Raw genomic sequence first — 27,330 nt, forward strand, 5'->3', positions numbered from 1 at the left:
CATCCTTTTTTTCCCATTTTGGCAGAAAATGTAGGCTGCTTAATAATGCGAGACAGCCTTCTTAAGTAGTCTTGCCTTTCATTGGACACACCTGCCAAACTAATTAGCACAGGTGTCTGCAATTGCTTACAGTGATATAAAGAGCCCTGACACACATCACCATCAATGAGTTTAACTGACAAACAAACAAATTCTTACCTTATCACTCCTAAACACTTTTTGCATAATAATTTGGAACACAGTGTATTGACAAGGGATTGCCTTGCACACACAACAGGGGGTTCTATTGCACGCACAACAGCGGAAGAAGCAGTGGTGACACCCGCTGACACTGGTCGTGGACCCTGGGGTTCACCCCACAAAGTCGGGTGCTTTGCTGCCATGTGCCTGATCATGCTGGTGGTGGTCAGGCTGATAGTTTTGTCACCCCTGCTGATGCTGGCATGGCAGGTGGTACAAATGACCTTTTTGGGGTTATCAGCAGAGTCTTTAAAAAAATTCCAGACTCTGGAAGACCTACAGTTTGTACTGGCAACGTCCCTCGTGTTGGTGTTACGGGGAACTGTTGCCTGCCTTCTGTGTGCAGCCACCACACTGCTTCTTCCTGCTTGTTGGGGTACTCTGCCTCCCTCACCCTGTGTGCTGCTGGCCTCGCTCTGCATGTCCTCCTGCCACGTTGGGTCAGTTACTAGATCATCCACCACCTCCTCCTCTGCCACTTGCGCACCACGATCCATATCCTCACTTCCTGGCAATTGTGTCTCGTCATCGTCCACCTCTTGTGACAATTTCCCAGCGTCGACTTCCTGTGGCCCTGGCTGTTCAAATATTTGGGCATCGCTACATGGGATCTCCTCTTCCACCACTTCAAGCGGAGCAGGCGAGGGGCACAAATCTGGAAATGGACCAGTGAACAGCTCTTCATAGTGTCCAAGTGTGGGATCAGTTCCTGTCTGACGACACTCGGCATGGTGGGAGGAAGGAGCATCAGGGTGAGGAGGAGTATGCAGTCGAGACTCAGGGCTACTAAGACTTGACCGTGTGGAAGACAGACCGGAGGTGGTGGTGCCCAGGTAACTGGAAGTATTATCTGCTATCCAATTAATAACCTGTTCACACTGATCAGTTCGCAATACTGGTGTTGTTCTGTGCTTCCCTAGTAATTCGGTCAAGAACTGGGAGTGAGAATATGTGGCTATTGGTTGTGGCACATTTTCACCTTGGCCACGGCCCCGTCCTCTGCACGCACCATCACCAGAACGTCCAGTTCCACTTCCCTTGCCACGCGCCTTGCCCATTGTAAATGAAGTAAAATAGCTTACACTCGCACTATCAATGGAAAAACGGTAACAAAATGGAGATTAGAACCGTGGAAGAGGAAAACCACAGTTCTATTTCTCTGGCCTACACCCGACTCTTTTAAACAATCTGAACAATCAGGGAGAAACTATTACTGTTTTTCTTTAAGGAAAACATACCAAAAGCTGGATAATAGATATTTTTTACCGTGGAATGGCAAAACCTCTTATTGTTTAATGGGGTATACCAGACTTTTTTAAATAGATATATTTGCAGCGGAACAGTGAGCGACACACTCAAACTGTTTTTTTTTTAGGTAAAAATGGCCCAAAAGTGGATAACACAGAGGTTTGAACCGTGGAACTGCAAAACCACAGTTCTATTTCTCTGGCCTACACCAGACTCTTTTAAACAGATTTGTGTCTGAACTGTCACAGACACACTTTTTTTCTTTTTTTTTGGGGGGGGGGGGGGGCACCAAAAGGTTAATAAGATGGGTATTTGTACAGTGTGAAGGAGGGGAAAAAAAAAAAGAGGATTTAGATGAAAAAAAAGGATTTTTCCTGGCCTCCGAGACCTGGAGCTAATTCTAGCAATTTGAGCAGCATCACACAGGACTGTAATGCAGCGTTTGCTGGTATAACCACTGCGTCTCCTATAGAGCCTGCCTGCCTTCCTGATATCTGTGATAGATATTAGTCCTGAGAAGGACTGTTGGTTTGATTTGGCAGGCTTTAGAGACCCTAAACTACCTATTTCGCACTATAAATCTCTCCCTAGCTCAGCAGCAGTTTCCCTACACTGTTTGATCCCGGCCGTCTGTGTCCAAGATGGCGGCGCCCGGTTTTAAATACTCGAGGTGACTCTGTGCCGCTAGCCAATCAAGGTAATGCCCACAACCAACATGGCTGGGGCATTACACTGACTGGCTGGCAATCCCTGCATTTTCATTGGCTCTGTAAAAAGCGCCAAACATGCAGGGCGGAAACCCGAGCTCCCGCCCGAGTAACCCGGAAATGCTCAGTGCTCGCCGAACATCCCGAGTAGTGTGATGCTCGGGCAAGTACCGAGCAGTGTCGAGCATGCTCGCTCAACACTAATTATTCCACAAGATTTTTATGAATTTACATTGGCTCATCATCTTCCTATTCAGGTCTCTACAATATCGGATCCCCTAAATAAGAAAATTTTTCTGATTCATTCATTAAGCATGGATATGGACAGGTACAAGATGGCGGAGAGGATATTACACCTTACCCTAGAGATCCTCTTCCGGCTTACTGGAGAGATTCTGATGACGTCACCTTACATCATTCTTATCTATGGGAATAACAGATGGACAGAACTGGAGAGGTGAGGACTCTGGAAATGTCTGGAGTGAGATTTATTAATGTGTCTCTCCATAACCAGGATTACACAGTAGTGAAGAAGACCTCTAGTGAGCGCTGTCAGGACCCTGTGTCTGAGAGATGGAGAAGACCCCTGAGCCCAATCACGGGGCCTCCATCTCACCCCCTGATACATGAGGACATCAATGACCAGAAGATCCTAGAACTCACCTACAAGATGATTGAGCTGCTGACTGGAGAGGTGGGAATGCTGGGACATTATACAGTAACCCTATGTAGGGATCGGGGGGATGACTGTATCATTGTATGTGTCAGGTTCCTATAAGGTGTCAGGATGTCGCCGTCTATTTCTCCATGGAGGAGTGGGAGTATTTAGAAGGACACAAAGATCCGTACAAGGACGTCATGATGGAGGTTCTCCAGCCCCTCACATCACCAGGTAATAGACAGGACTAAATACACACGGCCTATAATTATCTGTATGTAAAGAATGAATTCAGTCCCTGTATGTGTTTCCTCCAGATCTATCCAGTAAGAGAACAACACCAGAGAGATGTCCCCTTCCTCGTCTTCCACAGGACTGTAAACAAGAAGATCCCAATGTTCTTCAGGATCATCAGGTAGATGGAGAGAAGGTGTCATGAGATCTCCCCTATGATGTGTAGACGGCTGTGAAGGTCTTGTGCTCACTCTTGTTTTATCCACCATTATTATATGTTTTATACTTGTGTAATGAGAGCAGTGGATATGGCAGGATTAGAGCTGATCATAGATGGGACTTCTCAATCTGTCTGTGACTTTTACAGTATTTGTTTCAGGGTGAAGATCTGACCCATATTAATACTACAGAGACATATGTGAGGGGTGATGAGCGGTGTAAAGAGGAGATTTTTACATATGACTTCCCAGGTGAGTAGTGACCACTAAATGCAGAGAAGTCACAGATTCTTCTCAGATAATAGTGTAGAAAACCGCAGCACTTCTGGAATAGGTGACGTATGGTCCAAAGCCATTCAAATAGAAAATGAAACTTGCCACTCTAACAGGCATAATTTTAAAGTATTTAATTGCAGTCCAACACAGGTACAATTGTTTCGGTCCTCAAGACCTTTATCAGAATGTACTGCAGATATCAGACAAAAACATAAAAAGTACGTAAGGTACTAACTGTCATAAGGTATTTCTGAAATTCATAATCATCTGAAAATCCAAAACATTACAATAGAGAGCACATAATGGCTGTATAATAAGTGTGACCTACTAGACTGTTTGGAATATAGCTAAAGGTGAAAGCATGAAGGTACACAGTGTCTCAGTGGAAACACAGGATCTAGGGAGACAAACAGCCATAAGAACACCAGCCTCATAGGGAATTATCCAATAGGGACCAGCAGATATATGTAGAAACATACCCAGTAGTGAGAGCAGGAAGTATGACAGGCGTGAAACGTGGCATCCGCCGCTGGTTCCTAAGGTCGCCATGTCAAGGGAGGAGAAAGCCTAGTATATGTGGTCAGAGGGAGGGACCTAATGTCCCAGGAGACCAATCAGGGTGAACCGCTGGTGTAACATTCCCGGAAGTGGAGAAAAGAATAATAAGCCTGGAAATGTGACAGGAGGCGAACAGGTGTAAGTGGATCAGCCTGTGGGCAGTGGAGGATAATAATCAGTGATTAAAATAAGGAGAAGCCGTTCTGCTACATAAAGAATACAAAATAAATACCATGATAATGAAAGAAAATTAATCTCCTTCAAATGACATGCAAATACTGTATCTCAAAACACATATACAGTCATGGCCAAAAGTTTTGAGAATGACACCAAAATTATATTTTCACATGATCTGCTGGCCTCTGATTTTTATTAGTGTTTGTCTGATGTTTATATCACATACAGAAATATAATTGCAATCATATTATGAGTACCAATAGGTTATATTGACAGTTAGAATGAGTTAATGCAGCAAGTCAGTATTTGCAGTGTTGCCCCTTCTTCTTCAAGACCTCTGTAATTCTCCCTGGCATGCTCTCAATCAACTTTTGGACCAAATCCTGACTGATAGCAGTCCATTCTTGCATAATCAATGCTTGCATTTTGCCAGAATTTGTTGGTTTTTGTTTGTCCACCCGTCTCTTGATGATTGACCACAAGTTCTCAATGGGATTAAGATCTGGGGAGTTTCCAGGCCATGGACCAAAAATCTCTGTTTTGTTCCATGAGCCATTTAGTTATCACCTTTGCTTTATGGCAAAGTGCTCCATCATGCTGGAAAAGGCATTGTTGGGCGCCAAACTGCTCTTGGACGGTTGGGAGAAGTTGCTCTTGGAGGACATTCTGGTACCATTCTTTATTCATGGCTGTGTTTTTAGGCAAGACTGTGAGTGAGCCGATTCCCTTGGCTGAGAAGCAACCCCACACATGAATGGTTTCAGGATGCTTTACAGTTGGCATGAGACAAGACTGGTGGTAGCGCTCACCTCTTCTTCTCCGAATAAGCTGTTTTCCAGATGTCCCAAACAATCGAAAAGGGGATTCATCAGAGAAAATTACTTTGCCCCAGTCCTCAGCAGTCCACTCCCTGTACCTTTTGCAGAATATCGGTCGGTCCCTGATGTTTTTTCTGGAGAGAAGTGGCTTCTTTGCTGCCCTCCTTGAAACCAGCCCTTGCTCAAAGAGTCTCCGCCTCACAGTGCGTGCAGAAGCACTCACACCAGCCTGCTGCCATTCCTGAGCAAGCTCGGCACTGCTGGTAGTCCGATCCCGCAGCTGAAACAGTTTTAAGATACGGTCCTGGCGCTTGCTGGTCTTTCTTGGGCGCCCTGGAGCCTTTTTGACAACAATGGAAGCTCTCTCCTTGAAGTTCTTGATGATGCGATAGATTGTTGACTGAGGTGCAATCTTTGTAGCTGCGATACTCTTCCCTGTTAGGCCATTTTTGTGCAGTGCAATGATGGCTGCACGTGTTTCTTTAGAGATAACCATGGTTAACTGAAGAGAAACAATGATACCAAGAACCAGCCTCCTTTTAAAGTGTCCAGTGATGTCATTCTTACTTAATCATGACTGATCGCCAGCCCTGTCCTCATCAACACCCACACCTGTGTTAATGGATCAATCACTAAAACGATGTTAGCTGCTCCTTTTAAGGCAGGACTGCAATGATGTTGAAATGTGTTTTGGGGGTTAAAGTTCATTTTCTGGGCAAATATTGACTTTGCAAGTACAGTAATTGCTGTTAAGCTGATCACTCTTTGACATTCAGGAGTATATGCAAATTGCTATTACAAAAAATGAAGCAGTAAACTTTGGAAAAATTACTATTTGTCTCATTCTCAATACTTTTGGCCATGACTGTATGTACACTCCAACAGTGAAAACTCAAGGCTGACAACAATGTGGTACATCTTATACAGTTCTCCCTAAAATTATCACAGGAATGACAACAAATCATAATCCATATTGAGCCCCCTGGGGGTAAGGGTTTGAAGTTCTTGGATCCAAAAGGCCTCCCTTCAGTAGGCATACATGATCACCGCGAATAGTGGGAAGCACCTGTTCAATGACCTGGAACTTGAGTTGAGATATGTTATGGCCTAATGTAACGAAATGTTGTAGCAAGAGTAGTAGTAGATTCTTACATCTAATTGTGGACTTATGGTTGTGGTTGTGTCATCTCACCAATGTATGCCAGACCACAGTGGCATTTAATGAGGTATACTACGAAGTTGGTGTAACACGTAAAATACCCTGTGACCGGGTATTGTCTACCGGTATGGGGATGGTAAATGGTGTTCCCATGTAGGATGTTGTTGCATTGGTGGCACTGCAAGCAGGGGAAGGTCCCCCTCTTAGGAATTAGTAAAAAACGTTGTTTGACCCCTATATGTGTGGGGCTCACGTCGGCACAAAGTAATGAATCCTTGAGACTGGGCGCCCTTTTGAAACACGGAAAAAATGGTTGTTGGAACTCTGGGATGTGGGGATAAGCGGATTGTAGGATGTTCCAATGTCTCCGGATGGTTTTGTGCAAGATGTATGCGAACGGATGGTAAGTGTGGACAAACAGAATCCGGTTCATGGGTTTAGGACGGGTGTGGGCTGAAGGTGTGTTATGTTGGTGTAGGATTTCGGGGGAATAGCCCCTTTTCTCAAATTTGTGGCACTTTTCCTGTAGCCTCTCTGAGCATAATTGATGATTGCTCACTATCCTATTTACTTGCTGGAGCTGGGATTTGGAATTTGGAATTGACCGTTTCATTTGTAAAGCGTGATTATTCGTAAAGTGTAAGAGACCGTTTAGATCGGTAGTTTTTATGTATGTTAGTGGTTAGTAATCCTCGTTGGTCCTTGAGGACCATGGTATCCAGGAAACTGATTTGATGAGAACTGTGAGTCATGGTAAAGCCAAGGTCTGTCCATGAGGAGTTCAAAAGGTCATAGAACTCATTTAGAGATTCCGGTGGGCACCCGCTATGCAAAAAAATGTCATCGATGTAATGTTTCCATGCGATGGAGTGATTACAAAAGAGTGGATTGGAGTAAGCTACTAGGGCCTCAAAGGTGGCCATATAACAGTTTGCATAAGGGGGGGGGGGCACATCAGAGCCCATCGCTGTCCCTTTAGTCTGTAGGAAGTAAGTATCTTGAAACAAGAAATAATTTTTGTTAAGAACTAAGGTCAGGAGTTCAATGCAAAGTTCAATGATAAGGTGATCTGTCTGTGACTCAAGCAATAGACTGTGTACAGCACGTACAGTACAGACCAAAAGTTTGGACACACCTTCTCATTTAAAGATTTTTCTGTATTTTCATGACCATGAAAATTGTACATTCACACTGAAGGCATCAAAACTATGAATTAACACATGTGGAATTATATACTTAACAAAAAAGTGAAACATCTGAAATTATGTCTTATATTCTAGGTTCTTCAAAGTAGCCACCTTTTGCTTTGATGACTGCTTTGCACATTCTTGGCATTCTCTTGATGAGCTTCAAGAGGTAGTCACCGGAAATGGTCTTCCAACAATCTTGAAGGAGATCTCAGAGATCCTTAGCACTTGTTGGCCCTTTTGCCTTCACTCTGCGGTCCAATTGAAAAATTGATAAAGGTTAAAGAAGCAAATCTGTTGAGGTTACTATAGGACGACCGTGAGGATGGTCAAGGCTTTTGTGAATTTTGGGGAGTACATAAAAGACAGGTGTGATAGGATGTTGCTTAGTAAGAAAATCACGTGCCTTACTATCAATCACTCCTCTGGCGAGAAAATGTTCCAACACAGATGCTATTGCAGTCCTGACTTTGTGTGTTGGGTCATGGGGTAGTCGTTGGTATGTGGAGTTATTGTTAAGTTGTCTATTGACTACCAGGAGGTAATCCCCTTTATACATCACTACTATGGTGTCCCCTTTGTATGCCAGTTTGATGATAAGATTACTCTCTTCCTTAAGGCTTCTGAGGGCCTGAAGGTCAAGGGGAGAAAGATTGGACTGGTAATGAAGCAGCCCTTTGTCTACCTTGGAATGTAAGTCCTGAAAGGCACTATCCACGAAACCAATGAAGGTCTCAAGCGCACGTGAGTCATGTGGAGGTCTGTATGCACTTTTGGGGCATAGGCCGAGACTGGCGCCGTGATGGAGGTATTAACATCAGAGAGGGTAGAAGGAACAGACAAGGTATTGCCTAGTGTGTCATTGGTAAAGTGTGTCCTAAGGCGTAGTGAGCGACAAAAATGCTGTAACTCCATATCAAGATTGAATGTGTTGTACTTGTTAGTGGGACAAAAAGATGCACAACTTTCTGTACTACAGAAGGGGTTAATACTCAAAGTCCTAGAGGAGATATTTACCACCAACGGTGCTGTGTGCCTGGGAGCTGGTCACTCGGATGAAGTCTGTGTTTCCGCTTGTGTTGGCCACCTCTTCGGTTCTTCTGCGTTGGGAATATCTTTTTCGTTGATCTAAAAAACGAGCAGAAGTGGTGAAAGGGTCCCTCCTGCCTGTGTCCGAACCGGAGGTAGAAGGATCTGTAGTGGATTTGGCAAATCTGGGAGCATAATTTCTTGAGGTGTATCTATCTTGCTCATAATCTTCGGTATCTCGCAAACTTATTCCTTTTCTTGCTCTCCGTATCTCGTCGATTCTCATCTTGATTTTGTTTTGTACAGTGATGAGTTCTTCTGTAGAGATAGCGGCAAGCTGAGTTTCAATATTTTTTACCGGTTCCTTGGTAGATACAATAGCCTTCTGTAAGTAGTCAATTCTTAGGGTAATAATATCGAAAGAGCATTTATTAAGTATATGTTCAAATTTTATGCAGTGCTCAGACTGATCGCTAAAAAGGGTTGGACGAATTGGGACCCTCAATCTCCTTGGGATCCTTTGCACTCTCAAGTATTCCGTCAATGTGGCACAATGCAACTCAATGCTGGTGAGGTGGCGTAATTCTCGCTTTAAGTTCCATCCTCTTGTCTCCTTCGGAGGGACTTTTAAGAAATCACATGATAGGTTAGATTGTGCAATGATATTGGATGTTTCCTCAACGTTATACGAGAACGTGGAAGAGGACATGACACTTCAGCGTGCTTACGTACTGGAGTAGATAGTGTAGAAAACTGCAGCACTGCTGGAATAGGTGCGCAAGTAGGGTCTAAAACCATACAAAAGGCAAATGAAACTTGGCAATCAAACAGGCATAATTTTAAAGTATTTAATTGCAGTCCAACACAGGTACAAACGTTTCGGTCCTCAAGACCGTCATCAGTGTGTACTACAGCTTAAACACATAAAAATAAAAACTACAAATATCAGACAAAAACATAAAGTACTAGAAACAAACTGTCATAAGGTATTTCTGAAATTCATAATCATCTGAAAATCCAAAACATTTACAGATTATTCTCAGTCACCGGCTGTGGCTGCTTTATCAGTGGTGTAGTCCGGCCATATCACAATCGTATGATCACCATTTTGCCTCTAGAACACAACATTATCCTCTACCCAAAACTGTTCGAATGACTTTGTGCATTGAAAGCCCTTTTCTATAGAACTTACAACCTGGAGGATCCACCTACCCCCTGGGATTAGAAGATTACAAAATCATAATAAATACACAGGAGTATAAGCCAAACATAAGACTGTTTATTAACACAAATAACACAATACATTACTGGTAAAAAGAGAGTATCAGACATAGGCAATATCACACAGGAAGAATGCTGGAAACCAACAGCATCATGAAAGAAAAAATGCTGCAATCATAGTCATAGACAATGATTCCCAAAAAAAACACTATGCATGGTCTACATATTCATGCTTATAAATAAATGACTGAATTCAATGGTGGCAATGAATCCTAACAAAGGAGATTTCCTTATGCAGTAAACCAAACAGTGATATACAACTGACCTGAGCGAGTCAAATAAAATATAGCAAGGAATCGGTGTGTTCTTAACAACACACAAATGTGGTGACACAGGAACTTAGGTAAAAAGAATTGAATGTCTGCCTGAAATATGTTATATGGATGAATCCAAGTAAAGAAAAGGCCCAGAGTATACCTAAAATGTGACGAGATAAGGTGACCTGTGTGACTACCAATGGGACACCCCTGATGCGCGTTTCGCGTGCAGCTTCCACTGAGGGGTGATGTAAAGGTGTCAGGAGAAGGTTTATATATCATGGCTTACCAATGACCGGTGTTTGAGATGTTCACGTCCCTTGTATCCCACGCCGGAACAACCAGGGTCGGCGTCCCACGTCACCTCCGCCCGCCCACATCGGAAGAAATCCTGATGTGGACGGGGAGAGACAAGGTAGGGACGCGTTGCCATGGCGATCTGTCACCTCCGCCCTCCCACACACGTGACCACAGTGCAGGCGGGGAGAGGCAAAGCCGGGACACGTAACCACAGAAGCCCAGCTGGCACAGAACAAAGGACCTGTGACCCAAGCCACCTCATACCACCCACGCACTAGATCCGAATGTGGGCGGGGAGAGGAAAGAGGGACACGCAGGCCATAGCAACCCGGCCAGGAAGGAGGGGATAAACCCGCATCACCCCTCGCCCGCCCACAAGTGTAAACACAATGCGGGAGGAGAGAGGCAGAGCAGGACAAGTAGCCAGGGAAACCAGCCCAAATATGTCAAAAGAGTGAGCGAATGATACAAATAAACTGAATGCATTTGAGAAGAATTCATCACGTACATAACTGCCTGAAGAATAGACATTATGGTGCAATTATAAGATAAGGGACACTTAAATGTGCAAAATATATGAAAGAAAAATTCAAGAAATGCATAGGTGGGTGTTCATTAGATCAATTCGTAAAGTGAATAGTGCAATGGTTAAACATGATAAAAAAAAGTGCAACGTGATGTATGAGATATAATACATAAAGTGAATAGTGCATGCACAACAACTCCAATATAAAATATAATATTAAAGTGCAGAATGTGCAAAACAATCATACTTAAAAAAATCATACATTTTGGCAGTGAGACAACGTCAAACTAGTAGGAGACGTCCTCTAGTGGATGTGTTCATTATCAATGAATATAGGCGATAAGTTGGAAAAGATAATAATATAGCTTTACATCAAGACTATATAAAGACCACACAGTCACTGTAATTTAAAAATTGCACAATTTTTCTTTTATTGTTATTGGTAAATAAATGTTCTATATTAATAGAGAATCTTGAGTTAGGGATCATTTTCCTTATTGCAATTAGTTAATAACTGTTTTGACAGCTGACACCCGGCACTCAGTGCACCGCTCCTGCTACTTTAGCCTCTCACAGCTGCTATTGATATCCATCCCAGAATTTAGGAGGGAGCCCCCTCTGCTCTCCAATAGGCGCCCCCCGTGCCATGCTGAACCAATGTCATCATGACGACATCCGTGTCATCAGAGCTAGCAAACTTGTTACACCATGCCCAGAGCAAGTTTGTCTGCCAGTGCAGCGCTGACAGTTTGTAAAGCATAGCAAAGCTATTATTGCTATTCTTTATAAGCGATCAGATTGCAAAAAGTGAAAGTTTCATAGTGGGACAAAGTAAAAAAAACTGTAAAAATATTTAAAAAAAAACACAAAATAATAAAAAGATATGTTTTGTACATAAATATTTTTATGATAAAAAAAAATAAACAAATAAAATACACATAATTGGTATTGCTGCATCTGGAACGACCCAACCTATAAAACTTCCTGCCAGTTAACCCCTTTATTGAACACCGCAAAAAAAAATAAAAACAAGGCAAAAAATTATGTTTTATCATCATACTGCCGAACAAAAAGTGGAGTAAAATGTGATTGTGAAGAATATTCTAGAATAATCACATGTGCCTTGGTTGTCAGGTCCTCAGGCATAGTGTAATCTGACTTTCTTGAATTCCTTTGCAGCCAACAAAGGGGGGTGAGAAATCCCCCTCCCCTGGCAGCTGTGAGCTGAGCTGACAGGCTGGCTCCCTGCCGAGATCCTCTTTGTTCTCAACATGTGCTATGTTGTGTAAGGTACTATACTTCAATACCGAGCTGTGGAAGAACTATATGTCCCAGCTCTTCACAAAATGGATTTTTAGCTCAGGGGAAGATAGCGAATGCCAAACTGCATCCTAGTCCACTCTAGCATGTAGGGATGAGGAGATACACGTCCCAGCCTTTTGGAACCTCCTACAACTGCTGTGTTTGGTACCCACAGGGGCCCAGCCGGGTAAGTTAACACTAGAACCGGTTCCCTGGGACCATCCAGTATGGAGGTATGGGCCATGTTAGTTCTGGGAGTCTCTTAGCCAGGAAGGAACAGGGAGTGGAGACTTGGGCTGAACAGGGGGCAGGTAGTGGGAGTTTCCAGAGAGTTGCAAGGTCTGTGTAGCAAAAACCTATTGTCTTTTCCCTGGGGCAGCTCGTGACATGCAGATGTGAGGGACAAGTCCAGCAACCAAACAGGGCACACTTTCTTCCCCATGTGGTCGCCCAATCCCCAAGCCATGCTTTCCATGGTAATTGACTTTAAGATCTGTTGTGCTTGATGTACCATGCTTTTGTATTTGTAACTCTGACCACTGTATATATAACCCTGATGTATATAGTAGATTGTTTAGTGAGCCCTTATGGCGATTAAATATATAATTTAATCTTGGGCTGTCCTTTTATCTCGAAACACAAACTTTACGTCGGTTGTTTGGGCCGACGAATGCGCTACCGGGCTGGTTTCTAGCTCGATAGAAGTCTGTTATATCAAATAGAAACTGGTGGCAGCTCTATCCAGGCCAACAAGGCTCTGCTTCACTGGAGTAGTGAAAGAGCCTCTCAGCCTATCAAGAGTGTGGGGCCACGTCAGCATCTGAGTGGACCACCTTGTCCCACTCCTTGGTGCCTCTCTGTACCCGCGTGGACAGGAGGTGACAGTGTAGAACTGTGCCGATCTGACCTTACGCATCCTTGTGGGGGGTGCGGAACGTCATGGTGCAAAGGGTAGATCCGTATCATGTGCTTTGTCTGGCGTAGTGTGACGTCAGGCGAGTGGCGGGCTGTGTATCCACCGGAAGAAGCGACGACAGCGGGATTCTGCGGGGCCCCCCTGGTGCCGTTTCTTCACAGTGATCAAAAATATAAATGTAAATAAATATGGTATCTCTGAAAACGTCATCTTGTCCTGCAAAAAACAATCTGCCATACAGCTCCTTCAGTGGAAACATAAAAAAGTTATAGCTCTCTTAGAATAAAGTGATGCAAAAATAATATTTTGTTTTATAAAAGTTTTTATTGTATAAAAGCGCCAAAACATAAAAAACAAGAAATAAATGTGGTATCGCTGTAATCGTACTGACCCGAAGAATAATCCTGCCTTATCAATTTTACCACATGCGGAACAACATTAAAAAAAAGAAAAAAACAATTCCAGAATTTCTGGTTTTCATTGATTCTGCCTCCCAAAAATTGCAATAGAAAGTGATCAAAACATGTTATGTGCCCAAAAATGGTACCAATAAAAGAATCAACTCGTTCCGCAAAAAATAAGCCATGCATGACTCTGTCAGCAGAAATATGGAAAAATTATAGCTTTCAAAATATGGCAATACTAGTTTTTGCAAAAAAAATAATCTTTTAGTGTGTGACAAAAGCCAAACTTAAAAAAACTATATAAACATGGTATTGCTGTAATCGCACCAACCCGAAATATAATGTCGTCTAGTCACTCATGCTGCACGATGAACGGTGTAAAAAATAAATAAAACCAATTCTTCATCTGCTGCTGATTTGTTTATTCTGCCTCTCAAAGATTGCCGTAAAGCTCGGCTCACATTTATCCTGCGCTGAGCACTTATACCAAGGTTTCCATGTAAATCTCTGAAATATGTGATTCAGACAGAACTCTCGGCGCACTGTGAATGCAGTCTTGCCTATGATTCGGCAGTGTCCTGTCTATTTAGGTGTGCATAAAAGTAGCACAGTAGTAGTAGCTCTGGTAGCACAGAGGCTCTGGAATAGTGAAATGGCTCCTCGCCCCCCCAAAAGAAATTCAGCAAATTCTGCTCTCCGATATTCAAAGGCTCCCCTCCCTTCTGAGTGAGCACCACAGTGTGCCAAAACTGCGGTTAGCGTCCATATGTTTGGCGTTTCTGTAGCGAAGAGAGTCAACCTAATTTACGGGTGCATGTCTCCAGAAGCATGATCTAGGTGCAATATACAGGCACTGCAATGTACTGGGCACTGCAACGTACTGGGCACTACAACGGCAGTTTGCAATTTTCACTCAGCAACATCCACTGCTGCTTGTTTCTGGAAAAAACCCATGGAGTCAAAATCTTCACTACACCTGTAGATAAATTCCCAAAGAGGTATATTTTCCAAAATGGGGGGATTCTGCTCTTCGAGTTCTTAGGTGCTCTTTATATGGAGTCTTGCTCAATGTATTTCAACATTGAGCAGAAATTGTGGGATACATTTTGGTACAATTTTTACCCATTCCCAGTGTGAAAATGTAAAATCTGAGTCTAAAACAAAATTTTAGTGGGAAAAATGTAATTATTTTTTCTTTACTGCCCAATAGTATTAAATTCTGTGACCCACCTGTGGTGTCCATATGATAACTGCACCCCTATATGAATTCATTGAGCGGTTTAGTTTGTAAAATGGGGTCTCTTACGGAGGGGAGTTCTACTGTTCTGGCACCTCAGGGGCTCTGCCAATGTGATATGGCACCTTCGAACCAGTCCAGCAAAATCTGAAATCCAATATGGCAATTTTTCCTTTCTGAGCTTTGCACTGTGCCTCAAAAGTAGTTTTCTTCCACATATGTGGTATTGGCAAACTCAGGAGAAATTTCACAACACATTTTGGGGTCCATTTTCCCCTGATATTCTTGTGAAAATGAAAAAAAAATTGTGGTTAAAACATTTTTGTGGGAAAAATATATATTTTTTCATTTTTACAGATCAAAGTAAAATTCTGTGAAGCACCTGTGTGTACAAGGTGCTCATCACACATCTAGATAAGTTCCCTCAGGGGTCAGATTTCCAAAATCGGGTCACTTGTAGAAGTTTCCCACTGTTTAGGCAAATCAGAGGCTCTCCAAATGCGACATGACACTCGCAGACCATTCCATCAAAGTTTGTGTTCCAAAATGTCACTCCTTCCTTTGCGAGATCTACCGGGCGCCCAAACAGTAGTTTCCCCCACATATGGAGTATCTGAATACGCAGGAGAAATTGTACAACAAATTTTGGAGTCCATTTTTTCCTGTTACCCTGGAGAAAATAAGAAATTTGGGGCTAAAATAAACAAATTTTGGTAATTTTTTTTTTCTTTTCATGGCTCAATGTTATAAGCTTCTGTGAAGCACCTGGGGGTTCAAGGTGCTCAAAGTGCTCACCACACATATAGATAAGTTCCCTGAGGGATCTAGTTTCCAAAATGGTGTCACTTGTGAGGAATTTCCATTATTTAAGCACATCGGGGCTTTCCAAACGCGACATGGCATCCGCTAATTATTCCAGCAAATTTTGCATCCAAAAAGTCAAATGATTTTCTGTATTTTCACGGCTCAACATTATAAATTTCTTCTGTGAAGAACATGGGGGTTCAAGGTGCTCACCATACTTCAAACAGTTGTTTCCCCCATGTGGGGTATCGGCGTGCTCAGGAGAAAAAGCACAACTAATTTTTGTGTCCATTTTCTCCTGTAAAACTAAAAAAAATTGGGTGTAAATTAGAATTTTTGTGAAAAATAGTTAAATGTTCATTTTTTTTCCTTCCACATGCCATTAATTCCTGTGAAACACTTGAACGGTTATCTTGCTTGATAACTTGAAAGAGGGCAGAAAAAGAGGTCTATTATCAAATAATGAATTTGAATATCTCAAACCTGAAACACCAACAGTACCTACCTTCTATTCCCTCCCGAAGGTCCATAAGGTCCTCAGTCCATTAAAAGGTCTCCCTATGGTTGCTGTAATAGATTCGCTATCACAAAATATCGGTATTTACATTGACAGAATATTGTGTCCTTTTGAGATCTCCCTGCCTTCATATATTCGGCATACACCTCACCTGCTTACTCAACTTGAGGGTGTTGCTGTGGAGGAGAACACCTATCTGGCCTCCATTGATGTGGAGGCCCTCTACAGCAGCATCCCTCATGAGGCGGGGATACAGACGGTTGGACATTTCCTAAAATCGAGGGCAGTGGAGTGCAACAATCACAAAGACTGGTGGAGGAATTGTTGCGGCTCACACTTACCAGTAACTACTTAGTCTTTGATGGTAAGTACTTCCACCAGCTCAGGGGCAAAGTGTTGGGGAGCCACTGTGCCCCCACGTACACCAGTCTGATCCTGGGCTGCTGGGAGGAAACCATCATTTTTGGGGAGGAGGAGCACTCCCAGGTTGGCCGCTGGGCCAGATACTTCGATGACATACTGGTGTTCTGGTCTGGCCCAGAGGCCGACTTTAGGCGATTTATGGAAGCCATCAACATAAACTCCTTTGGACTCAGGTTTACATCTGAATACCATAAAGACAGCCAATATTCTTAGATGTTAAAATAAAAAAGGAGAAGGATGGTTCCATAGGCACATGCAAGTATCGCAAACCTACTGAAACAAGTAGCCTTTTGAATTGGAATAGTCATCGTCTTGAGAATCTAAAGCAGGGTATTCCTAAAGGCCAGTTCTTACGAATAAGGAGAAATTGCACTAACATCAGCACCTTTAGAGAACATGCCAATGATTTGTACCATAGGTTCCGTGACAGGGATGTCCTACTAGGAGGCCTTGGGAAGGGACAGACGGTCGCTTCTAGTCAACCCCAATATTAAAAGAGAGGAAAAAGAGACTACAAGGATAATAGGCACTTTTGATAATGAGTCTGAAAGAGTTTCTCATATCCTAAGAAAACACTGGGGTATCCTATTAGCGGATACAAATGTCAAGAGGTTGATTCCTCCTGTTCCAAGCATTACATACAGAAGGGGTAGGCCTATTGGCGACCATCTGATGCATAGCCTATATCAAAGACCTACTGAACCAGGAACCTGGCTTGATAGAAAACCTTGTGGCTATTATAGATGTGGCAATTGCAGTAGGTGCGACTGGATGGTTGTGTGTAAAACCTTTTACCAGCTCGACAACAGGCAGGCTTTATTCTCTGAGAGATTTTGGTAATTGCAGGGCTTCAGGGGTGGTATACAAAGCTACATGTACATGACCGAAAGACTACGTGGGTAAAACCACGAGGGAGCTATGAACGTGTGGGGAAACATTTAAGAGACATTAGAAATAAGCGGGATACTCCCATTGCCCATCACATGAATGAAATCCATGGGGGCCGACTTAGAGAAGTATGATTTAACATGATTGAACTCATAAGACCTAAAATAAGAGGAGGGAATTAGATAAAACACCTCTTAGAAAAGAATCTGAATGGATATTGAGACTATAGTCTGTATCCCCAAGAGGATTAAACGAGCAGCTCTCATATGTGTGCTTTCTGTAAAAGACTCCACGTTTTCTTCCTCTATACACGTGTTCATATATACAATGATATGAATGTATACCTGTCGCCCCCCTCGCTTCGCACTTCCTGAATTTTTGCCTCCTTTACCCTTGTGACAATATGGGTGTACTCATGACAGGATGCCATTCTTTTTCCTCCAATCTGGCAGAATTCCCCATTGGGAAATAACTTTATCCTGGTATCTGATTTATCTATATCTATTTAAGATTGGCAAGAATCTGCCACCAGTCTCTTTTGGAGTTTTTTTGCCCAAGCCCCATCCTCCCCTTTAAATTGACTTTAATCCCTGTATAACATTAGGGACATGTGACAGACTGGGATCCTATACAAAATACATGCAAGGTCCATATTAATTCTCAGAGAGGGGATTTATTCATTTGTTCAGAAGACTATGTTTTGCTATGATACTAAAGATCTAAATCTTTATATGAATTTCTTTGTAATGAAACTGTATATCTATATATTTATATCAGCGGGGGTATTGAATGATATGTTTTTATATGGTGCACTGGTGAATACTGCAACTCAAGTCTTAATCTCAATGTGTGCCGTGATTTGAAATATATACACCATATCCTGGCGGGGTTGTGTGTATGCAAATGCGGGCATTGGTCTAATCCGGACCCCACGTTGGTAAGTCACACCCCGGAGATGACGCGATGGCACATGCGTGGTACCTCTCTCTGCGCTCTATTGTGAGACACACGTGTCACTTCCGGAGTGGAGGTGACGTTCTAGTGCATGCGCAGTATCTCTTCTGTGCGCGCCAATGTGAGACGCAACCGTCACTTTCAAAATGGACCGGAAGAGACATGGACGCGCTAAAAACATTTTTGAATTTGCAGCCTCTAGTGCCCAAAGGTATGTGACATGTGCAGTCCATATCTGAGGACAGGAGACTGCCTTTTTAAAGGGGGAGAGCTAGAGAGAATGAGCATGTGGGACTCACTAAAGAGGGCTGGATTAACCTATTTAAACACAGCCTTCCATCAAATCAATATAGCTTGTCTTCATCTACCATGCATTTATATTGACACCTCTCTGGATCACTCAGTATATGGCCTCCTGATGAACCGACAGAACGGGGAAACGTGTTAGGCGGTTTCCAGAATAAGAGATAAGTTTTACTATCTGGATATGTTTATTGTTATGCAGTAGTTTAGTGTTATATATGTATTAGAGCAGGCCGTCACTCATTTCCTGTATATAGCTCACTCCATCAGGGCAAGACAGGGATAGTGAGGGACAACCGCCGAGGAACGAGGGCGCCAAACTCGCTCTCTAGGTGCCAACCCCCATGATAGGCAGTATCAGAACAGGCTACAGAGAAGGCAAGTTAAGGGGATTATCATATATAGTACACTTGTGTTCATGTCTTTATGCATTGCATTGACTCTATTTAGTCCCATGGGGACACTGTTTTTTTTAGTAGGACCACCATACAGTGACATGATTTTTATCCCTTTGATCACATGGGTTTGGTATTTTTAATAGTATCTCAATAAAAATTATGTTTTAGAGGATTTATGTTTACACAACCATTGTCACCTGTCTCCTTGTAAAACAAAAAAAAATTGGGTGTAAATTAAATTTTTTGTGAAAAATACTTAAATGTTCATTTTTTCCTTCCACATTCCATTAATTCCTGTAAAACACCTGAAGGGTTAATGCATGTCTTGAATGTGGTTTTGAGCACCTTGAGGGGTGCAGTTTTTAGAATGGTGTCACTTTTGGGTATTTTCGGTCATATACATATTGACAAATTAACCAGAGGGTAAAAAAAACATGGTTGATGGGTATATTAAAACATTACTTTTATTACTGTTTTACTAAAATGCGGTAAAGAAGTAAATTAAAACTACACTAGTTTGTCTGTGCCCTTACTATAATAATAAGTCTCTAGAAACTGTATAATATTAGAATACATATGATATCATGAGCTCATTATATTCATTATAGTCTTACTCTATGCCTGTAGTTCATAGATTGGTTGGTCAGATTATTTAGGACATACACAGGTTCCCTAGTGCTAACTAAAATATATACATATCCTCCCCAACAAGTTTCACCATGTCTGGCTTCCTCAGGGGCCTGGGGCTATTAGTGGCTGAACAGAGCCTGCACCGCCCAGAGCTTCTTTTTCCGATGTCTCCTCCAGCGCCGCCTACATATTGAATAAGACGCTTCCTGGTGACAGAAACAGACGTCGCTCAAGCAGTTCCCAGAGGAGATGAGACACACACATTTTCAGAAGCCCTAATGTTACAAAATGGCAGAAAACCAGAGCAGTAGAAATCCCCATAAAGTGACTCCATTTTTGGAAATTATAACCCCCAGTGAATTAATCTATCGGAGTAATGACTATTTTGACTTCACAGTCACTTTCCTGAAATTACCACGCAATGGACGTTGGAGAGTGAAAATTACACATTTGCCGTTTTATAACCCAACACATAGTGCTCAGATTGTGCTCCAGGAGACACACACCGTAAATTAAGTGGGTTCTTCTCACTACATCAATGCCAAATACATGGATGCTAAATGTGGTTTGGACACACTGCAAGGCTCAGAACGAGCGGGAGATTTGACTTTGGGAGAGTGGATATTGCTGGATCGGTTTATTGATGAGTAGAAGTTTTTATTGGTATTATTTTTGCCTACATAACATTGTTTGGTGGCTTTTTATTCCATATTTGGGAGGCAGAATGAACAACCAATTGAACACCACACTATACTGGTTCATGCTATGAGATTGTCTATTAGACTGTAAACTGTCATTGTCGAGGTGAGGAGTATATTTTTTTGCAAAACTTGCCATTTTTTCAGACAGTTTAAATAGAAATGTTCAAAAATATAAAATTCAACAATTTTTTATTAAAAAATAATAATTGTTTTTATTCTTGGCAGATGACTGTACCCGGAGATCAGAGGGACAGCTGACATCTTCAATTTTCAAATCAGATAATTTTGATATCCAACAGAATACAATTGAAATGAATGACATTTCTCCAGATTTACCATCATCCCTTCACAGCAAAGATCTGTCATCTGATCCTATGAAACAGGTCCTGTCTTCTGATTCATTACCGACTACTCAGGAAAATCAGAGTCACAAAATAAGCATTAAAAAACGAACTGCTCATAAAGCAAATAACTCATTTTTAGGTTCAGAATATAGAAATAGTTTTTCCCTTAAAAAGTATTTTCATAAACATAAAAAAATTCACACACCAGAGAATAGATTTTCTTGTTCCACATGTTGGAGATGTTTTAATCAGAAATCAGATCTTGTTAGGCACCAGAGAACTCACACAGGGGAGAAGCCATTTTCATGTTCAGAATGTGAAAAATGTTTTAATCAGAAATCAGATCTTGTTAGGCACCAGAGAACCCACACAGGGGAGAAGCCTTTCTCCTGTTCAGAATGTGGTAAATGTTTTACACAGAAATCAACTTTTATCAGACATTGGAGAACTCACACTGGGGAGAAGCCATTTTCATGTTCAGAATGTGGGAAATGTTTTACAGTGAAATCAACTTTTATCAGACATCAGAGAACTCACACAGGGGAGAAGCCTTTCTCATGTTCAGATTGTGGGAAATGTTTTGTACAGAAATCACAACTTAATAAACATCAGAGAACCCACACAGGGGAGAAGCCTTTTTCATGTTCAGAATGTGGGAACTGGTTTACAGAGAAATCAAATCTTATCGCACATCAGAGAACTCACACAAGGGAGAAGCCATTTTCATGTTCAGAATGTGGGAAATGTTTTGCAAAGAAATCAAATCTTATTGCACATCAGAGAACCCACACAGGGGAGAAGCCCTTTTCATGTTCAGAATGTTGAAAATGTTTTAACCAGAAATCAGACTTTGTTAAGCACCAGAAAACCCGTACAGAGAAGCCTTTTTCATGTTCAGATTGTAGAAAATGTTTTGTACAGAAATCACAACTTAGTACACACCAGAGAACCCACACAGGGGAGAAGCCTTTTTCATGTTCAGAATGTGGAAAATGTTTTAACCCGTAAGGGCATCTTGATAGCCACCGGAGAAACCACCCAGGTAAGAATTCTGCAGCCACATCCAGTCTCTGTACAGACTAGAAAGGCACTAGCTGCACAACTAAAAACGCCACCACGGACCTAACTCCCTAATAGGCTGTTGATGAGTTTCTCGTGCCTTCTGAGGAACCAGAGGGGAGGTCGCAACACTGTGAACAAGGGGAAAGGAAAGTATGAAGAAATATATGAAAACACTGAGTGAGAAACTAAAACACATTCATATAGGGCAAAGAAGGCAAGCTAAGGAGAACCAAAAATAAAAGGAACAAGTATAATCTCCCAGAAACCTAACATTGTTAGAATGAAAAGATACTGGGAGGTAAAGCAAACTGACCGGGAGGACAGTTTCACTTTTGTTGTGAAACTTACAAAATTCATCCTCACCAACTGTAAATGTAAAAACTGTCCATTTATAATGACCATGGACAAGATAAAGATTCCCAACTCACATCAGGACCACAAGATCCCAGGTACTTTCAGCTGCATCACATCTAATGTAGTGTACTTAATTATATGTACCAAATGTCTAACTGGGGGTCTGTATGTAGGGGAGACAGGGTAAAAACTTAGAACAAGGATGAATTCTCATCGCCATACAATTAAAGAATAGACCTACTTGTTACCAAACATTTTTGTATCCCTGATCACAGCATCATGGACATGAAACTAATTGTATTAAAAGGTAACTTCAAATCTCAGAGAGACAGAGTTATGACAACCTTTGACACAGAGCAGGAATGAATGTGTCACATGGATTTGTCTTTTTACATCAGCTAAGGAATGTGCTCCTCAGACCATTTTAGGGCATCACAATCATGAACCAAACCTCAGACACAGGACAATAAAACTTTCACACTCCTTATCTTTGAACTGTTCTAATAATTACGGCCACAACTGCTTCTCCCTTTTCCTAGTTCTGCTTCACGTCACTTGTCTTATCTATTGCATTATTCCTGTGCCCTGTTGTGTATAAATATGTGACTCTTCAGATTTTGTGTTATACTATGCCTGATGAAGAGACCTGAGTAGTCTCGAAAGCTTGAAATTTCTTACCTTTTAATGACTAACTGAAAAGATGGTATCAACCACTGATGACTCTCAAATTTTAATATTTTTGTCCAAACAGCAATTTTAAAATCTCTCCACAGGTGTTCAATGGGATTTAGATCCGGACTCATTGAGGGTCAGAACTCTCCAGCACTTTGTTTCCTTCCATTTTCTAGGTGCTTCTTGAAGTATGTTTGGGGTCATTGTCATGCTGGAAGACTAATTACCTAGGAAGCAAACCCAGCTTTCTGACACTAGGCACTACATTGTGACCCAAAATCCTTTGCTAATCTTCAGATTTCATGATGCCCTGCACACTGTCAAGGCACCTAGTGCCAGAGGCAGCAAACCAATCCCAAAACATCTTTGAACCTCCACCATATTTGACTGTATAGGTTGTAAATGTATTATGTTGCGCACCATGGACAAAGGAACATCTGGATCTCTGAAGATGGACCCTGAAATTGTTGATATGTTTCAACAATTTTGGTTCTTAACTCCTCAGACAGTTCTCTTCTACTTTTTCTGTTTTCTCCATGCTTAGTGTGGCACACTTATGCACACAATGCAAAGATCGAATCAACTTCTCCCTTTTTTATCTGGTTTTAGGTGTAATTTTCATATTGCCCACACCTGTTACTTGCCACAATTGCATTTGAAGAAGCTTCACATGCTTGAAACTAAGTTATTTATCCACAAGTTTGGCAAGGTGCCAACAATTGTGTCCGGCCTATTTTATGTGGTTTTGTGTGAAATTATGTTCAATTTGCCTTTTTTCTCTATTTTCTTGTGTTGTTCCAATACACACAAAGGAAATAAATGTGTATAGCAAAATGTGTAATTGCAATAATTTTCTGGGAGAATTACTTCATTTCTGGAACAATTTCAAGGTATCCAACACTATGACGATGACTTGTTTTTGTTGCAGCATATTATCCTCTACGTGTTCAGCTATATTAGGCAGCTTCTGTCAAACTCCAATTAGCAGCTTTCCATTATTGCCACTTCCATGCACATTTACCCAGACTGACTCTCTACATCAGGGATATAAAACTCAAAACATGCAGAGGGCCAAAATGAAAAACGTGGACAAAGTCGTCGGACAACCAGTGTACAGTATAATGGGCCCTACATAGTCCTCCATACAGTATGATGGGCCCCACATAGTCCTCCATACAGCATAATGGGCCCCACATAGCTTTCCATACAGTATAATGGGCCCCACATAGCTTTCCATACAGTATAATGGGCCCCACAAAGTCCTCCATGAAGAATAATTGCCCCACATAGGTGTGGTGGTTCTGGTGTCGCGGTCTTTCCTTCTCTGCTTTCGTTGGTAAAGCACACAGTGGATTCTGGGCTGTGACGTGCGGTGAAATCCCGTCCACAGCCCATCAATCAAGGGGGAGTGTGTCACTTGCTCACGCCCGACTGCAGCCGGAACTTGACGCGACATCAGCAGATGTCGGAGCCTGCTGCAGCCGGGGTCACGTGATGCCTGGTGATAGCGCCGCCCACAGGCAATAAAGAACAAGCAATGTATTTACAAAAAGGCTTGTTGCCATTATTTAAATCCATAGGGGCAATGTTAATAGTAGTGGACTAATTGGGAACAAAATCTCTCCTCTTCTGGCATGGAGGACTGTAATCCTGAAAAATTCCCAAACACCGGATGAAAACTACCGCAGCTAAAAAAAGGCAAAGTCCCGATAACCTTAGAGGAATGATCATTTAGAGCACACTCGGTAAGGGGCAGAAATTCCACCCGTTCTTCCTGATTAGAGGAGACAAAACATCCCTAATACTGCTCTATCTCCTGGTTCATTCTTTCCGTTTGACCATTAGACTCGGCATGATAGATTGAGAGAAAAGACAATGGATAGGGAAGGTGGAGGCTTACCATGTTGAGAGAAGGAATGACTTCAGCTGCAGAAATCCTGTGGGTGCCGCACCCATCGGTGATTACAGACCATGAAGGAGAAAAAAAAAGTAGAACCGGCACATCCAACCAGGACTTATAAAAGGGAAAAAATGTATCTGAAGAAAAAAGTTAAATCATGGAAATAAATTCAGAAACCTCAGGAAATCCTGATGCGTTTCAGGTGCAGAATGCACCCTTAGCCATAGGATGTCAGAGGTAACACATAAATGCTGCTATATATCTTAAAGAACAATGTCCATTGACTGGATAATGAATTAATTAACCAATACTGAGGTATCAGGTGTTCGCATACACATAATGTGAGTACATGGCGTTATAAGCTGACATGAATGACATAGATATATTAAATAAAAACAAAAAGACTACCGCAGGGAAACACAGCACCACCTAACACCAGCCCAAAAACCACACAACTGGATACCAAAGAAAAGCAAACACCCTGCCACACTCACCAATGGACTAAAGAAACCAGCGATCTTGGGAAAGAAAAAGGGCAGATTGTATTAACATCAGAAGTATGGATCCTAGCTGACTAACTCACAACTACCAAGAGAAGCAGTGCGGCTCAAAGAGGCACATAGCACCGCACACGAAACCACCGATATCCCGCCGGAGACACCAAGGACCAACATGTCCCAGCAATCCCGGAAAGCCGTCTACAAATACGAGCACAGCAGACACGGCCAACACTGCAACACAAGTGCCAAACGCCATGTTACACTCAAAGAATGAACTAGAAGAACCAGCAATGTTAGAAGAAAAGACTGCATTGTATTGACATCAGCGGTATAGATCAGGGTAACTAACTCGAAGCCAACGAGGAATAAAGTGCGGTTTATAGGGGCGCATGATACTACATCCAAATACACCGACTCTGCGATGGAAACATTAAAGGACAACATGTCCCAGCAAAATGTCCACCAATGCGGACACGACGAGCATGGCCAGCGATGCAACTCATACCACAACGTCGCCACAAGTAAGTAAAATGATTATAGCAATCTATACCGGCGGCCTGGATGAATGGATCTGCCGGCACCATACTGGAACCTTGGAGGAACAACTGGTCCCAGGAGTCCTGACTGACGAACCATTGGTACCAATGCAACAGACTTGGCTGACAATGCAACTGAATGCTGCAACTTGTCTGCAGGTGAGTGGAATGAATGTGAACAATTGTAAAACAACAAAAGCCAACGATCCAATGGACCGGCCGTCTACACTACTGCGATAGACACAGATGGAAATATATACAAAGTTCATAAGGGAGTTTTATCATCTCTTACTAAACGCATTGCCAGATAATTATTAGGAGAAAAAACAATTGTGAATGGTGTATCAGATAGTGATTCACAGGAAGCAGACACATCATTTACAAAAGAAAACTGAATGTGTGTGCAGGGTCCGACTGGGGAATATATATAGTGAATCACAAATGATCATTAGACATTATATAGATTAAATGTCCACATTCCTCAATAAGGAAACACAGTATTTTGCTGTAAAATTTAAATTAAATATACATCGCCGAGCTGAAAAACGAGGAAAATGTTCGTAGATGAAAAACAAATCATTTTTGAAGTTCACGCCATGGTGGTACTTTTTGTTTAAAGTCAAGATCCAATACGCTTCCCTCAGGGCCGGCTGCTTTTTCCAGCTGCCACCACAGGCAACAAAATTGACCTTTTCGAGTCTGAAAAATGATAAACATGAGGAGTCCCCTTTATGTATTATGGTAAAATGTTTGGCCACACCAGAATACCCTGCGTTGTTGGTGATATTGTTGATGTGTTCAGCGATCCTCTTCTTCAGTTTACGTGTGGTATAGCCAATATACTGAAGCTGATGGCTACAGCAGAATATACCGTATACCTTGTGACTGGACTCACAATTTATAAAGGATTTGATTGGATAGGATAAATGAGATGAAGTGCTCATAGAGGGGAATTCCTGTTCTCTATTGTCAGTAAAGCCACATACGCTGCATCTATTTAATGCACAACCGGAAGCCGAGAGCCATGTAGAAGGTGTTCTGGTATTTCGCAGCATACTGGGGACAACATATTCCCAAGGGTTCTTCCTCTCTTAGCAACTACTTGACACCCCCCTTCCAAAATAGTTCTGAGACATTTATCCTGGTTAATAACCGGCAAGTATTTCAAAATAATATTCTTTATAGTGTTAAACTGTCTACTGTATGGAGTGGAAAATACAATACTCTGAGGAGAGGACCGTTCCAAATTATTATTGGTGCCATACAATAAATCCCTGCGTGGAGTGTTCCTCACCTGTATGACGGATGTTAGATTTATGATCGCCTCTATCTAATAACCTGTCAGTTATGATTTTTCCTTCACTGGTAAAAGTGTCATCATTGGAGCAGATTCTCCTGGCCCTGGTATATTCTCCTCTGGGGATAGCATTGGTCATGTGCCTGGGTTGAGAACTGGATGCCAACAGAATGGTGTTACCGGCAGTGTCTTTATGGTGTAAAGAAGTATCAACCCTACCGGTGACTGTGTTACCATGCAATTCAATATCCAAAAACGAGGCATGGATGGAGAGCTGTCTAGAAGTAAAACGGATGTTACAATTGTTTGAATTGA

The 27,330-nt window shown here is 42.1% G+C and overlaps 1 protein-coding gene across 1 annotated transcript in view; it reads left to right on the forward strand.

Moving 5' to 3' along the window:
* The window catches only part of LOC141201620 (uncharacterized), a 34,520-nt gene extending 11,700 nt beyond the window's left edge, over positions 1-22,820 (forward strand). The window contains exons 2-6 of the mRNA XM_073663624.1: positions 2,710-2,889; positions 2,964-3,087; positions 3,171-3,268; positions 3,467-3,557; positions 20,576-22,820. Coding sequence (XP_073519725.1) covers positions 2,866-2,889; positions 2,964-3,087; positions 3,171-3,268; positions 3,467-3,557; positions 20,576-21,519 — 1,281 coding nt within the window. The 5' untranslated portion in view covers positions 2,710-2,865 and the 3' untranslated portion in view covers positions 21,520-22,820. The remainder of the gene's footprint in view (positions 1-2,709; positions 2,890-2,963; positions 3,088-3,170; positions 3,269-3,466; positions 3,558-20,575) is intronic.
* The last annotated feature ends 4,510 nt before the right edge of the window (positions 22,821-27,330 follow it).

The sequence above is a fragment of the Phyllobates terribilis genome, unplaced genomic scaffold (assembly GCF_046119375.1).
Source record: "Phyllobates terribilis strain yellow unplaced genomic scaffold, ASM4611937v1 Scaffold_120__1_contigs__length_5212024, whole genome shotgun sequence".
NCBI lineage: Eukaryota > Metazoa > Chordata > Amphibia > Anura > Dendrobatidae > Phyllobates > Phyllobates terribilis.